Source organism: Sitophilus oryzae, unplaced genomic scaffold (assembly GCF_002938485.1).
Source record: "Sitophilus oryzae breed Bouriz unplaced genomic scaffold, Soryzae_2.0 scaffold_935_pilon_pilon, whole genome shotgun sequence".
Taxonomy (NCBI): domain Eukaryota; kingdom Metazoa; phylum Arthropoda; class Insecta; order Coleoptera; family Curculionidae; genus Sitophilus; species Sitophilus oryzae.
The window spans coordinates 1,956,793-1,974,034 of NW_022147567.1; the positions used below are offsets into that span (position 1 = coordinate 1,956,793).

At 32.4% G+C, this 17,242-nt stretch overlaps 1 protein-coding gene across 1 annotated transcript in view; it reads left to right on the forward strand.

Annotated features, from left to right (window-relative positions):
* The window catches only part of LOC115890870, a 242,587-nt gene that overhangs the window by 130,070 nt on the left and 95,275 nt on the right, over positions 1-17,242 (forward strand). The window contains exon 3 of the mRNA XM_030911224.1: positions 15,091-15,975. Coding sequence (XP_030767084.1) covers positions 15,091-15,975 — 885 coding nt within the window. The remainder of the gene's footprint in view (positions 1-15,090; positions 15,976-17,242) is intronic.

The window sequence follows — 17,242 nt, forward strand, 5'->3', positions numbered from 1 at the left end:
TCTTAGCAGTTATAAGAGGGTATCTTTCACCCCTACTGAGTTAATGAATTCCGCGAGAAATTTTCAAAAACTGCCCCGTCTGTCCATAACAGAAGACGGTTGATATGTCGAACACCTGTAGCAAAATCTCATGTCTTGGTTTGCTATTTATTTTTATTGTTGTTAGATATAGTTTAAACGTGTTGATGTTGGTTAAATATATTTTAAATTGTTATAAAATTCTGCATCTCTCATAGCAAATATTATTTTCGTTTGAATTGATGTTCACAGCTAGAATTTTTTGCATTACAGCCGGTGCCGTTCAAAGCCTACTTATTTAAAAGCAGGCGAATTTTTATATACTCTATATCACGAAGAGGAATCGAGGAAAATATCAAGTGTTTTATATTTTTGGAAAGGTAATTTTAAATTCTTTTCAATAAATTAAAAATATACAGGGTGTCCCATATAAAAAATCAAAATTTCTGTAGATAATTCTTAAATTATTAATTTTAAAAAAAATTATACTTAAACCATTAAATTCTACGTAAAATGGTGCTTTGGAAATGTTTTCATAGAAATTAAAAATTTTCCATAGCAAAAAAGTTACAGCGATTTGTTAAAAATGCATATTTTTGAAAAACACCCCGTAACTCCGAAACGGTAACAGATATCGATATGCGGTTTTCACCATAATATTTTTGACAAAAATTGAGCTCCAGACACCGATATTAGTTTTTGTCTATCTCCTATAGAAAAGGGTGTTTCCATTTAAAAGCATCGAATTTGACCCACCCTGTACAGGGTGGTCCGAACTGTAGGTATTCCGGAAACTTCGGCAGCATATTCTGGAGATAAAAATAAGTAAAAAAGTTCATATAAATGTATGTCCTAAAATGATTAGTTTGGGAGATACAGGAATATTCGAATCTGACCCACCCTGTACAGGGTGGTCCGAACTGTAGGTATTTCGGAAACTTCGGCAGCATATTTTGGAGATAAAAATAAGTAAAAAAGTTCATATAAATGAATGTCCTAAAATGCTTAGTTTGGGAGATACAGGGTGTAGAAGTTTCATTTTTATTTCGATTTCTTCCAAATAATTTCTGAAGTAAACGTTAATGGTCGTCGGTTCGATTGGTCTTAATCATTCCAGATCATTCGGTCGATCAGTCATCCTTACCACAAGATTGACAAACAAAATCTCAATTCACATTACCATTAGGCGGTACGAAGTTGGCCGACTCAGCTAGGTTATTAATAATAAATAAAGGAAATATAAAGTCAGTCTTTCAGTGAGGAATTTATATCAAAATGTCATTAAACATCAGAAGAGATGTTTTTCAAATACCTAAAGTTAACCTTTTTAGAAATTATCTTCATCTTAAGTTATGGCTTAAAAACGTAATTTTAATCTCTTAGTTGATTGTTATTTCATTGTTGATATGCTGAAACAAACGGTTTGTTTATATTTTGCATGTATATGTTGGATCAAAACCAATCAATGTGGGTATATTAGTAAGTCAATTTTTTATACACGTCTAAGATCAAAATCTTATAAATGTCAATTTACTAATTACGAAAATCTATTTTTTATACAATTTACTGCTATATAATAGAGAAGAAAAACTTAAAGTGATTTATGCTCTAGAAGTGAAATAATGACAGTAGATATGCGTTATTGTCAGTATCAAAATTTATGGTGGCTATAACATTTTATAGCTCCTGAAACGGACTCTCAGTATTACATTTCATCTACCGCGCAATTTTCCTCAGGAAATGGTCAGAATTAATAGGTTTGATATTGCAGTAGGTACATTCGATAAGAAGAGAACAATGACCACAAAATTAAACTGGATTTACGCTGTTACTACTACTCTACTGCCATTACTCGCTGACGAGTATTTGACACGCATCAGAAAATGGTTATGCAAGGCGTTTTCTTTCATGAGCTTTTCTGTGACTGAAAAGCCCGATACGTGATGCTATCTCTCTTCCGCACTCCGGATATTCAAGAATCTCATTGCTTTGTTACCTCTTTACTTTTTTGTTCTACGCTACTTCCTCCCACTGATTCTACATGCTTATCGCTTTTAAGTTATCATGGAAAATATTCTTGTATCTTTATCCTTTCTACCCAGTTTCCTTTTACACTCTACAAGCTCACCGTAAAGAAGATGTTTCGGTAGGTGGTTTTCTTGCATCCTGCATACGTTGCCAGCCCATCTTAAGCGGGATTTAGATGACTTAAGCGCTCTCGCAGCTAGCTTTTTTACTGATTATTTTGAGATATGATGGTACCATTTTATTCTTAAGAGTCGTCTAAGGTGTCTCTGTTGCAACATGTTTAATGCGTTCGTGTACCGGCTATAAGGCACCCAGGTTTCGCTTCCATATAATATAGTGGGGATTATTATTGCTCAGCACACTGTAAGTTTCGTTTCTGTGCTCAAGTCATGATTGTAGAAAACCACTGTCTTTTAATTTCCAAAATGCTCTTCAGGCGCTGCTAATTATGTGCTGAATTTCAAAGTCGATATTGGCCTTTTCCGAAATCAAACTGCCGAGGTAATTAAATTCCGCTTCATATTCCACTAGTTCTTTTCTGATTTTTATAACGCTGTTATATGATTTTCCGGGGGAGTGCACATGATTTTAGTTTTATCGATGTTCGGCTTAAGGTCCAAGCCTTGTATGCCCAGGTATATGGGTTCAGCATTTCATCAGCGTATTGAATGATGATACCCATTACTCTTTCCTGCAGTTTTCTGTCCATTATAATGGAGACAGCTACCTATGCCGCTACTATGAATATGTTGAATAGAAGAGGAGCAAAGACACATCCCTGCCTAACTCCTGTATTTGTCAGGAAGGGATCGCTCAGTGATCCCTGATGTGACACTCATGACTTGTTGTTGTTATGGAGGCTTTTACACACAGCATTTGTTGGGTACTCCGAACTTTTGTATAATTGCCCATAGTACATCTCTGTTTACAGAGTCGAAGGCTTTTGTTAGGTCGATGAATGCAACATAAAGTTTACTCTGTTGCTTCTTTACTCTTTCCTGTAGTAGGCGGACGGAAAAGCCCGTTTGCGATTCTGGGAGGATTTTTTTCAATATGTGGATACAGGCGGTTTGACATAATTTTTGTAAGAACTTTTCCTCCTATAGCCAGCAGTTTAACTTTTGTATGTACATCCAAATTCATCATCCTTGTTTACATATTTTCATGCAATTCGCTGTTTCACCTCACACTGTTCCTTATTTCATGTCTGCAAAAATGTACAAGGAGAACTTGACGGACAAAGACATTGGCGTAAACGTCAGGTTAATATCGCGGCAGTGTTATGTAGTCATAGTAGAAGGAAACTTTTTTTATATTATGATATAGTACTATGTCTCGTTCGAGAAAAAATGGAAAGACTATAATGACAAATATAATGAATAGTTTAATATTTATAATAAGTATACAACAAATTAAAATTTAAAAGCACCAAAAGTAAACACAAACAACTACGATAAAGATATACGATAAGTAATTTTCAAATGAAATAATAATTGAGTTCTAACCTGGATGGACCATCGGATCGGGGAACTATTTTTTTCATAAAAAATTGGTCGGAGATCAAATTTTTACATCTTTAGTGTACACTTTCGATGAAACAAAAAGTTATAGGCAAGCTATTACTTATCAATTTGGACGATACCTTCAATGTGATTTTTAAAAGTGACATATTTAAATGAGCTTTATTCGTATAATTTAGTTTTGTTAAGTAATTTTATAACGTTATTTTTTAATACCGACAGACCGACAGAAAAGTGGAACATAAACTTTGACTCAAAAGAGAATGATCTGGTGTACGCTGACTTAACAAAAGTCTTCTTAGAGTCCATTTAATTAAAAATATTTATATCAATACTCTATTTTATTACTAATTTTAATTAGTATTCAAAATTTATTCCAATAAGAAAGATACATTTAAAAAAATTAATAACAATTTAAGTACAAAAGTACGAAATGTATCTCTTCTCGTCTCACAATAAATGGCTTGATGCTCTTGCTTTGACTATATAAATTGTATAAGCGTGCTTTCTGTTTTCGCAAAATAAATCATTTTAAACTCAGAGAAATATAAAAAGATGTGCTTATATCTATGGATTGTGTTTATAATACTGTATATAAAACATTACTATGGGAACCAGAGTTTGAGTTATAGGATATCTCACTGTCCATAAACATACTAACTAAAAGAACATTTTCGCACAACGTTCTTAAATTAGAAATTGTAGTATAATAGCAGTATAAAAGATATATTTCTTTGAAGGAATTTGGTTATAAGTTGGTTTGAAGTTGTCTAATTTAGAAAATATAGATTGAAAAAATTACTATAGAAATACGCTATATTTTGTCGTATTATTTACATATTTCAGCTTCCGGTAGGTAATAAAGTTATAAGTATATGCAACGTATAAAGCAACATATTGCTATATAAAAGTATACAAAAACTATAATAAATTTTACCTGAAAATTTTACTCCCGGTCAGAAAAATGTAGGTCAAGATTGTTTGGTCCCAAAGGAAATTGTTTATTTCCCTTACTTTGTACATCAAACTATAGTTGATCAAACAGTCTATGAAAGAAACGGACAAAACAGATAACGCATTTCAATTTTTGAATATTTAATTTTCTCGCGTTAGTGAGGCTAAAATTAAGGAAGGAGTTTTTGTGGCTCTCCAGATTAGATAGACAGCTTTTCTAAGGTTGGACATTTATTTAGTGAACACCTGAATCGAAAATAAAAACGAGTTTAGTTTGCATTCCAAGACATGCAAATAACTTTTTGGGCCACCACAAAACTGATTACTTAGTGTACAAGGCGATGGGATGTAGCCTGACCCTTAAAATGCATTTCCTCCTCTCGCAACTGGACTTCTTCCTCGAAAATTTAGGAATAGTTTCAGATAAACATGAGGAACGGTTTCATCGAGACAACGTTAAGCTAGAGAAGAGATTTTTGAGGGAAGTGGAATGCAAGCATCGGGGCAGAGTACTGCTGAATTTTGGGACGAAAGAGTTATACTTCAGGATATCAACATAGATAACATATGTTATCTGTGGTATAAATAACAAGCAACCACCAAATAATGTTATAGATATTCTTATTTATTATTTTAATAGCTTTGGATAAAAAAATTAAGGAAGGAGCATATCAAAAATCTTAGATCGAACGCGACGGGCTCCTAAAATGGCCGACTAAAATTCCGATTTATCAGTGCCGTTCTAATTTTATTCAAAACGTGTAAAAATATGATATAGGATAGACCCAATAATTTGTTGTTTTATTTTACGTTGTTAATAAATGATGGTAGTTACTAAAATTATTGTTATAAAAATATAGATTTCTAATAAAAATAGATAAATAATAATAATTATTTATTAACACAAACATCCAATATGCTTTTGAAGATGGTGAGGCAAATTGACGTATCTATATTCTTTGACATTTCATAAATGATCGGTTTACTACACGTATGTATATTACATAGTCACTTACTAGCGAAGAGTTATTCCATTACTTCCCTCGATTATTGACCGACATTTACCGCACGCTACATAACCAACTATTTTACAGTCTCTTTCGATAAATCGCAGTCACTGTTAATTTAAGTTCTGCCACAATTTTCTTATAGATTTACTACGTTTAAACAACTATCAGTAGACCAATAAATAATAAATATCATAAATAAGTTCAGTAAAGACGGACAAATCCACAAAATTTCAAATCAAATTCAAAAGCGTCAAATGAATCGTCAAACAGAACTGTCAAAGATCCCCACCCTAGGGCCTTCTGGCCGTCTACCATGCATGAATACATGGATTGCATTATACTTCTTCTTAATATTTTATTCACAGGTTAACAACCGAAAGGATTCTTTTTACCTCTTCAAAGTAAATTTATGGCCAAAAGTGCTAAAATTGTAATAAAAATAGAGAGGGGGCTCCCACGAAAATGATTGGTGGTAGAATAAAACAGAAGCCATGTTTAGATTCAATTATTTATTATATTATTATAGTTAAAAGGAATGATGCCAGGGCTCTAGAATTTTTCTTTTTTTCCAGACCAGAGGAGTTAAAAAAATTGGCGCCGGGAGGCACGTATAGCCGCCCATACTAAAATATGTCAATAAAAAGTTGGTAGGCAGTTCTTTTAGTTTCAAAGTAAAGGAATTTTTGAATTTTTTTTTTCTCAAAAACTGCGACTTTGACTGATTTTGATGTTATTACAAATTTTGTTGCAAATATTATTCCTAATCTTAAATTGAAAACCGCGTTTCGCTAGCTACTGTAATTTTGGAGTTACGATTTTTTTAAATTTTTAACCCCCTCCCATACCCCCTTACCAATCTCCCACCCCCACCAAAAACTAATGACCAGATTCTCGGGTGCCACAGTATTTTTGTGCCAAATTTTGTTAAAATCGGTTTAGCGGTTTTTGAGTTATTGTGTTACACACGGACAGACAGACACACAAACAATCTTCATTTATGACCCAAATAACTCATTTTAAGTGAAATTAAAATAACTTTTTTTTGCCGATCTTAATAGCCTACCATACCTATTGGTATGGTCGGCTAAAAAACTCTCTACTGTACCGTACATCGATGGGGTATATATCCGGCCAGACTCGGCTCGATGTCTATAGGTTCGCTATTTCCCTTTATCCTGGCCCGTGACACGTGAAAAAGGGTGGATGAACCCGAGGCTCCCTAGGGAGACCCGACCAGGAAAAGCAATAACCAGTTTAATAGGGACTTTTGCGGGAATTTGGGCGCGATGCCTCGGCCTCATTTAAATCCAATTTAAAATTTCCCGAATAACGACAGTATTTTAATATAGAGAAGATGTAAAGAAACTTTATAACATGAGCCTCGACTTGGAAAGAATTATTTTATCAGCAGATTGCATGGAATTTAATAGAGATTGATTACAAAGTTTTCAAGGCACAATTTAGTTTTCAAGGCACAATTACAAACTAGAAGATCAATATTAACTAGATTTAAAGAACATTTAGCTCAGATAAGATATGGTAGACCGGATAAATCTTGCGTTGCCGAACATATTGTTGATAATGAACATTGTATAGATCTTAATAATTTAAAACTAATTAAACAAGTCTCAAATTACAGGCAATTAGATGCATATGAAAGCATCAGAATTAATAAATGTAAAGATAGTATGAACAGAGTCAACGGTCCAATTCCTTCAAGTTCTTTGTTCCTACTACTCTAGTGGCGGAAATCTAACTGTTACGCTCAGTTGGCTCTTACTCGGTTGGCTAGATTTTGCCACGCCCACTCGGGGCCCACTGAGCGAGTATATAAACGCTCACCTTGTAGATTGTATTTTAGTTTATAATCATCTGCTGATGATGCTAACATGGTTAGCGAAACGCGCGTCCAGTGTAAAAGTAAAAGTGTTTTGGTGTATTGTGGTGATTTAGTGTTTTTATTTTACAATTTAGTATCTTTGAATAAAAAAAATAAGGAAGGAGGATAGTAATAAGAACAGTAAGGAGGCTATTCATGTATACATATCGGTTGTTTCTCAAAAGTAGCTCACCCCTATAACTTTTTTATTTTTTTTAGATAAAAAAAAGATATTTGGTACCTATATGACACAAATTAGGATTGATTGACGTATTCAATTGTTTTTTCTTACTTTCTGTTTCACCGGAATTGATCGCAACTTTAGATTGTTTAATGATTCTGTCGGTATTTTTTACTTCATTTGATAGAAAATTACATTCTGAATAAATGTAAAGAAGTTGACATTTTCAATTAAAAAATAGTATTTTAAATTTTAATTTACAGTGCCACGCCATAAATGTAATGACAATTTATCGAAATACCAGGTGTGTGGCACCAAATTATTCGTAAAAAAATGTTTTTTTAAATGTGCTAATGAGCCATCCTCGGTGCATTTGAAAAAAATTGAATTATGATTAATAATAGAATTTGGGCATCTCTAGACCAGAACAAGACATGAAAAATTTTAGACAATAAAATCTCTTTTCCCAGGGCTCCTTGATAATACAAGTTACGTGTATTATCATATTGTAATCAATTAATTATGAAATTCACTGAGCATTAATTAATAATAAGGGTAGAACGGTAGTGCCTCCGCCATGTCGAGCACAGCTGTATCATCCTTTTCTCGAAGGTATTAGCGGCACTTTTGACCACCCTGTAACTTCGTTGTGGATAAATCAGGAATACTAATTTTCCCTACACGTGAAGACATACTATAGATGGCCAAGTTTCCAAAATATCTAGTAATTATACCTCATAGTTTATGAATTATCGCTTATCAAATTTCTTTAATTTCACCATTGACTTACTGACAGATCATCAAAATTCTAATGTAGGATGTATCACAATCAAATTTCGAATTTTAGGTAGCTTTAAGACAATCGAAGGAAAAAATGAAAAATCTCGAAATATCCTTATGGATTAAAAGTTTGCTGCTACCAGGAAAAAGGTAGAAAACTAGAATTACTCGAAGCGGTCTTTTCTGATTTTATTTGTATATTAATGTACCAACAATAATTCCAGGATTATGAACTTTTTCTAGTCAAACTTCTTTAACTTCGCCAGTGACTCACTCGCCGTCATCAAAACTCTAAGGTACTTCTAGATGTGTCACAAATTTCGAATTTTAGGTAGCTTTAAGCAAATAATAGAAGAAAAAAATGAAAAATCTCAAAATATCCTTATGGATTATTTTAGCTGTCTAGTCCAGGGTCTAGTCGCTACCGGTAACTGACTTTGCGGCGATGGTAATAGGAGGACCAGTGATTGTTTTGAAAATTATATAAAGGTACCTGCTCCATCTATCTAAAATATTATCACCGTTACAGTGTTGCCGGATCATTTGAAAAGTGGTAGCATTTTTGTTACTTACCTAACCTAACCTAACACCCAGTATATTATTACATTTTCGGAAACTACTCTCATATCCAGGCTCATATCTCATAATTTTTTATTATGCTAACCTATACCTACCTCTTACGGTTTTCGAGATAAAAAATAAAATATGTGTAAAATTGACAAAAACATGATTTTGAATAAGCAATGCAATGGTAAAATTATGAATTGAACCTTTTAAAAGTTGATATATGATAATTTGATAAGACAAGTCATTAGAAAACTAGAATTAACCCATTTGACAATATCTGACTTTATACGATAGTTCAAAGTTTATGAATTACTAGCGTGTATCAGCGACTTCGTTTCGCGTCGAATTAATCATTTGTAATGGTGATGATAAAACAAAGCAAGAATTTCCATTATCATACAAACTGGAAAAAATTTTCTCACATTTATGTCAGCATGAGAAAAAACAATAAGGCGATATTATTATATATCTTGGAATATTTGAGGGGTAGTTTCATCTCGTTGGAATTTGACTTTCGAAAAATCCGTTTGCCAAAAATAAGCTTTTTACGTCAAGCAGTTTAAGCAGAATCGTGATTACTCAAACACCCTGTATAAATTTTTAAGAAATCTTAAAATATGTAAAACAACAAAATAAAATATACGTGTTTAAAAAATATACGTGTAAAAAATATTTTAATATTTAAGGGATAGTTTCACCCTCTTAGAATTCGAATTTCGAAAAATCCCTTCTTATCAAACCTCTACACCCTAAAGTCAATCTATTTTCCAAAAATCAGCTTAAGCAGGATCTTGATTGATCAATGACCAGATTTTTCGAAACACCCTGTATGCATTTTTAAAAAATCTTAAAATATGTAAAAAAACAAAATAAAATATACGTGTTTAAGCGTTTTTTCGAAAACTTGACCGTTTTTAAATAAAAAATATTGTAATATTTGAGGGATAGTTTCACCCCCTTAGAATTCGAGTTTCGAAACATCCCTTCTTATCGAACCTCTACACCCTAAAGTCAATCTGTTTTCCAAAAATCAGCTTTTTACGTCAAGCGCTTTAAGCAGGATCGTGATTAATCAATGAACAGATTTTTCGAAACACTCTGTATACATTTTTAAAAAATCTTATAATATGTCAAAAACAAAATAAAATATACGTGTTTAAGCGTTTTTTCGGAAACTTGACTGTTTTTTAAATAAAAAATATTGTAATCTCTTGGAACTGGAATTTCGAAAAATCCCTTCTTATCGAACCTCTACACCCTAGAATCAACCTGTATGCCAAAATTGAGCTTCTTACGTTGAGTGGTTTGAGCAGGATCGTGATTAATCAGTATGTCAGTCACTTAAGGATTTTATATATTAGTATAGATTGCTAGTTAAACCTCTTTAATATTATTTTAAATTATATATTACCCGAGAAAAAAATCGAAAGATAACCTACAAAAAGAAATGAGATTCTATCAAAAACATAGAATGTAAAAAATGCCAAGTCTCGCAACCAAATTCTTCCACTATAAACAGTTGTGGGATCTCATGTAAAACCAAGTCAGTTTATTTTATTTAGTCTCCCTTTAAGCACCTATTCAGCAATTTTGATATAATTTGTTAGTATCAATATTAGCCATCTTAATTTTTGTAATAATTATAATGACATGGCAATTGCACAACATGTAATTTTAATTAAATTATTCTAATTAAAAATAACTTTAATTTTAAGGGCACTGTTTAGATTACTTAGTACACTTAGTAGTCAAGATTGCAGATTATTCTTTATAATTATGGTGCTGTGTAATTGCCAAGTCATTATAATTATTACAGAAATAAAGATGGCTAATATTGATGTTAACAATTTTTAACAAAATTGTTGAATAAGTGCTTAAAGGGAGACTAAATAAAATAAACTGACTTGGTTTTACATATTTTATTCTGTAAACTTTGGTTTTACATGAACTTTTTCTAGTGGAAGAATTGTATTGCGAGATTTGGCATTTTTTTTACATTCTATGTTTTTGACGGGATATCTTTTTTCTCGAATATTCGTTTTTATTTACAAGGCGTCAAAAATAATTGGAATACGTCAATTTAGGTGGTTCAGGTAGCCTGATATTTTTGCGAGTATGTTTGTTATTAAATAATGATTATCTACCCAGATATATTCGCGTGTGAAGTTGGCACCCGTTTTTCGAAAAATGAGCTAGAAATTGAGAGTTCTGGAGAGATTTACAATAGTTCTATACTTCTTAATAAGTTAGACAAATAGTTCTGGTTAATTTCGGGAGATATGGCAGGGGGGTGTCAACTTCACGCGATGATTATGAAATCGATCATAGGGTATTTTTCGATCATACGGTATTTTAACTTTAGTGTATAATTTCTTATAAATACATATATAGATATAATAGATCCGTTAACCTACAAGCAATCGGTGATTGTAATTACTAAATGAATTATCGTATATTTACGATCTTTGTCAAAATCCTCGTGCGATTTCTGATTAACGAGCTAGCCGGTGCGGTAAATTCGACGATAATTAATAATTCATTCCTAAAATGCGAATCCTGCACAATGATTTATCACGTTTAAAAACTTTATGCCTTAACGCTATTCGAAGAGTAAAAATGTATGAACATGAAATTCCAGAAGCCATAAATATTATTGTTGAAACTTGTTTGTGTTATTGTAGGAAGAAACAAACCTGTCATATTAATTATAATTATATTTGTTGTAAGAGGACAACGCTCCAAAAAAGTTCAGATGAAAATAAAAATGGAGTTGAAATAAAGAAATATTGCTTTGAATATTGCTTAAAGAAACAAAATTATATGTATAATGTAAAGAAGGAGTATATCAAATATCAACAATATCAGTGCCGTTCTAATCTTATTTAAAACGTGTAAAAATATAAAGTACTTAGTTTAGACTTAGATAGACATTACTTAGTGGACGGCCGTAGCTCCAGCAGTATATAGTGTGTCGATCTGCGGTGCGAGAGCTACTGGGTTCGATCCCCAGCCAGTACGGTCTCTATTTATTTAAAAAATAAAAATAGTTATTTATATAAATCGCCAATATGCCTTAGGGCCTACCTAAGGCTACCTCTAGGGCGCCTGCCCTCTATAAGTATGAATCATGTCAAAAAACTCCCACGCGCCAATTTACATCCAAATATCGAAATAAAAATGAAACTGTATCTCCAAAACTAAGCATTTCAGGACATACATTTATACAAACTTTTTTGCTTATTTTTAGATGCAGAATATATGTTACCAAAGTTTTCGGAATACAGTTCGGACCAACCTGTATACCTAATATTACAATCATATTTAAAAACAACCGAGTAATTAGGAAATAAGTTCAAAGAAGACCTTATGATACTTATGTGCTGTGAGGGGTGCAGAGGTTGCCAATTGAAACTTCAAACAAAACTGTCAAAAAATGGGGGGTAATGATGCGGATTCCGTAATACATGAAGATATAAATAACATTAAACTTCTTCCTTAGCATCTATACTCAAAGAAATATAATAAATAAAGCTATTATTTACCAATAAATCGTCCTATTGCTGCCAAAAGTAATTAACCGACATTTTTCCGATTAACCTGAAAATTCAATAACTAACTATATATTGAAGCGGAGAATCCATTGCAACGGTCATTAACTACGATTTCTGGCTATTTATGCTGTATTTTAATACAGAATAGTCACTAACAACAACTTTATGCAATGTAGGTAATTAATCTTTAGACGCGTTTTTCTCGGAAGTAATAAAAAGTAAGTTAGTGACTTTTGACAGCAATAGGACGAAATACAACACCATCATACACCACCAGTATAGAATTAAAACCATTAACCTACTGGTTTTGATGACTCCTTCACCAAATTGTCAATGAGTTACTGATCAACTTTTAATTTAATACACAGCTACGCACAACGATTTCTATAATAACTATGATTTATTTCAATGTGGACCATATATGATCTGCAATACCTGCCTGCATTGTTTCACCTCTTTAAAGATTTTTTTTCTATTCGCTAAGTCGAACATTCAAGGGCGTTCAGTACCTCCAATAACCGACTCACCGCCTTTACAAAGTACCTGGTAGATGCACTCTTTCAGAGTGATGAGCATTACGATTCTTTTTAGTCAATCGTATCACACGATTGGATTTCCATAATGAATCGACTCTTACGATTCGTTCATTTGAACAAACAATAAACATATTTTGTTCAATTGAAACATACAGGGGCTCTCATACGCCGCGGAGGCTCCAAGGAGAATGACAGTTTGTATTGAAATGAAATTTTATGAGCATATATGTAGGTTAATTCAGAGCACTTTTTAAAAATATAGAGAGTTCTACAGGATATCCCCCAAAAAAGTTACATATCAAAGTTGTCTTTTTTGTAATGGAACATGTATGGAATATATTAATTGATTTTCAGATTCTGGAAGAAAAATAAAGGTGAGTTTTATAAGAGAAGTATATGACTAAAATGTAAGATTTTTGACATATTTAACATTTTCTAGAAATAAAGAACAATTTTTAAATTACAATAAAAGCTACCTGAATTGGAATTTACCTGCTATAGCCTAATATGTAGTTAAATTAACTATTGTAATTTAAATCAAATTAAAACTTGATCCAAAAAGTTATACAGGGTGAGATAAAATTAATATTGCACATTGGTCATCTTTAAAAGCATGTTACTCTTTTATTTTAAATGAAACACCCAGTATATTATTCCGATATTCAATGGAGAATTCATGTCTCTTCAAAATACTATTAAGGTTACTTAACCCTCAAATAAAGATTTTTCTAGATATTTTCATTTGCATGATTTGATCTGAGTAGATCTTTATTATTTGATAAGATCTAGGTGGCTGTGATATGTCTACGCCACTTCAACATACCTGTCAAATTAGTTCAACTTTAACAACTAGTTATCATTTTGTGTCAGTTAAAACAAAAGAAATTTCTCAAAAATTTACCGAAAATGCAAACTTATCCTACATCAGAGAGAATTGATATGATTCTATTAGTTAGTGAATGCAGCGTGCATTCACCAATTAATAGAATACTTAAATGCTCCTGATTTTATCTAGTCTGATTTTTTTGGGGATATGTTAAAGACAGTGTTTACAAAACTCGGCCAACTATTGTCGACAACATGAGAGAAATTATTGTAGCTGCTTTTAGAGGTAGAACCCACATATGCCTTTTAAAATGAAAAGATCCTTTTGAAAGACAATCATTTTATGCAGTTAACAGGAAAGGAAGCATTTTGAGCATTTGATTTCATCTAGCTAATTTTGATCATAATTATGATTTTATACCTACTTTTCGTTGAGTATTTTACTCGACAATCTTTAATTTTTGTTAAATTAACAAAAGATATATCACACAGCCACCCTAGATTTTTTCAAATAATAAAGATCCATACTATTACTAGAGTATTCCATATTAATTTTGTCTCACCCTGTATAACTTTTTGGGTCAAATTTCAATTTGGTTTAACAAACAACGGTTACTGTAATTAAATAACAGGCTATACAAGGTCAACTAAAATTTAGGTAGCTGTTATCCAAATTTAAAATTGACTCTTCATTTTCACAAAATATGAAATATGTCAAAATCCTTAGATTTTAGGTATATGCTTCTTTAATAAAACACACCTTTATTTTCTTCCTAGAATCCGAAAATCAATTAATATATAGGGTGTTCCATTAGAAAAAACTGCAACTTTGATGTGTAACTTTTTTTGGGGACACCCTGTATAATTCTATATATTTGTAAAAAATGTTTTAATTTAATCTACATACGCTGCCAAAATTTCATTTCGATATAAACTACCGTTTTCCTTGGATATTCGGCGCCGTACGAGAGCCGTACGGCGCCGTACGCCGTATTTTATTGAATGAACGGTATTCTATTCAGAGAATTGAATTTCACGAATCATTTTTACTACTCGTTCACATGAACGACGCGTTCAATCTTTGCCCACATTTTTCTCTTGTTTCTATGTTTCCGGTAAGGTTTTTGTTAACATGTTTCTTACAGTCGTTTTAAATTTAAAAACTATGATTCGTTAAATAAACTAAAATTTATTTTTATAACACTTCAACTATATTTAAAATACTCTCTTTTTTATTTCAGGTTACTCCAAGCAACCAAAGAGCAGTAACATACGACGAGGAATCATGGAAACCGACACCAGAAGAAACTTCTTCAAAAGAAAAAAGTCCAGAACCCTCAACCTCCTCCTCTTCTACGTCATCAAAACAAACTAGCAAAACTAAGAAAGTGAAAAAGTACTTGAAGAAGTGCAAAAATGCCTTGGGCACCAGCAAGTCTTACAGCAGTTTCGATTCGAAATCCTCTTGGTACGTAGATCCTAGATTAGAAAACCTCGTTTGTGAGAGTGAAATCAACGAATTGGAAGAAGTTTTTGAAGATGCTGTTGTAGTGAAACCTTTAGAGATACATGAAAGAGTTAAGTTTGAGGTAGCCAGTGTTATTCAAGTTAAAGGTCCACCAAATGAAAAAGATGACAACAAAGAGCCGGAAGATATTAACAGCACTAAAGACATAGCTTCTGGAAGTTTTGATCATTTCGAATCAGCTCTAAATAGTCTTCAAAGCGAAGCAACTATAACTTCGGAGGACTGTGATTTTTTCTCCTTAGAGGAAACTCTATACGACGAGACTTCCTTTAAGCATAAACAAATAGTTTTAGAGAGTTTTAGGCAAGACATTGCTATGGGTGGTAACAAGTTGAGTAAGTGTAACATCAGCGAGAATAGATCACAACAAAGTGAGGGTGCTTTTTTAGAGAAAAGAACTAGCGTTGATCAAGGGGGAGGTGAAGTTTTTTGTAATAGTGAATCGAAGAAGAATATAGAAAAAAGTGATATTAATTCTGTCTCGCCCTTCTTGAGGAACGAGCAAGAGGAGGTAGAAGATGGAGTTAGTAAAATTGTGAGGAGGAAAGTTGAGGATGGGAGTGAAGAAAAAGAGGGAATTACTGTTTCTAATAACTTGGTAAGTACAAGACTATTAGGTTTTTTAAGTTAGATGATTAAGATGTAAAATTTTGTCATAATATTTGATAAAGTAATATAAAGTCATCCGGATTGTCTTTACAAGAGGATTTTTTTTACTATTAAATTTTTGGAGAAAAATGTATACTGCAAGAAACTCTTTGCTTGTTTTAAAATAGCGAATCCCGTGTATACTTTTTCAAATTCCATACCGAAAGTACCCACTTTTTCCTCTTGTAAAGATATGGGGACACACCTACTGTAGATGATAAGCGGCCCAGTTCTTTTAGGAGAAATAAAGTTGATAATGTATTATAAGAATAAAATTATAAAAGGTACCTTAAATTGGAAGGTGGTCACTTGGATCTCGGAAAATATCAGAGAATTTAGATTTCGTTAGATTTTTTTGAGGTGGTTATCCACTGGTGACCTGTTCCATTGCGACCATTTTAGATCTATTGTGGATCTTCTGCTTTAGGTTATATTCTGTAGTCCTATCCTTTCAACATCAAAAAATCCTTCAAAAATTCTAATAACTTGGAGACTAAACTCTCCATATAGCTATCTATTAATTGCGTATCCACTGCCTAATACAAGGAACCGCACATTTGCCAGGCTGTCGCACCGATATAACATTTGTTCTGTTATTTCTTCTTTAGATTAACAAAGCCTTCACATGGCTTCATCCGTCATCTTTAGATGGATATTAAGCTTACAATGCTGTGTTTATCAACTCATTACAGATTTAACGATTCTCCTGCCTTTATTATCACTTCGGTCGTAATATCTTCTGGTGAATTTTCTTCACCATTCTAGAAATTTTTTGGCCACCCACGGTTTTGTAACCATTCTTCTAACTGCTTTTACAACGCCGCGGCCGCAGAAGGATTCTGGGCCTATGAATGTTTGTTTGTTTACTACATGATAAGCCTTGTTTATCCATTTCATCTATCTTTTCGTTAGTCTTCAACGAATCAATGTCAAAATAATAAAGATTATTTTTAATTTTTTTATTTTTAATAAATTCGAATCGCCTTGTATAATTGCATGTTTACTCTTTAGACAAATATAGTTAAGAGAAGAGATAAGTAAATTTAAAATATTTAATGATAGCTTGTCCTGACTAAATTGATGTAAATGCGGGTAGCTATTTTTTACATGTAACCTTAGCTATAATTTCCATGTCGATTCAACTTTGCTTATTTTTATAGTTTGAACTTATCTCAAGAACAAACTAAATAAATTTGCATATATATTCTTTGAACTTT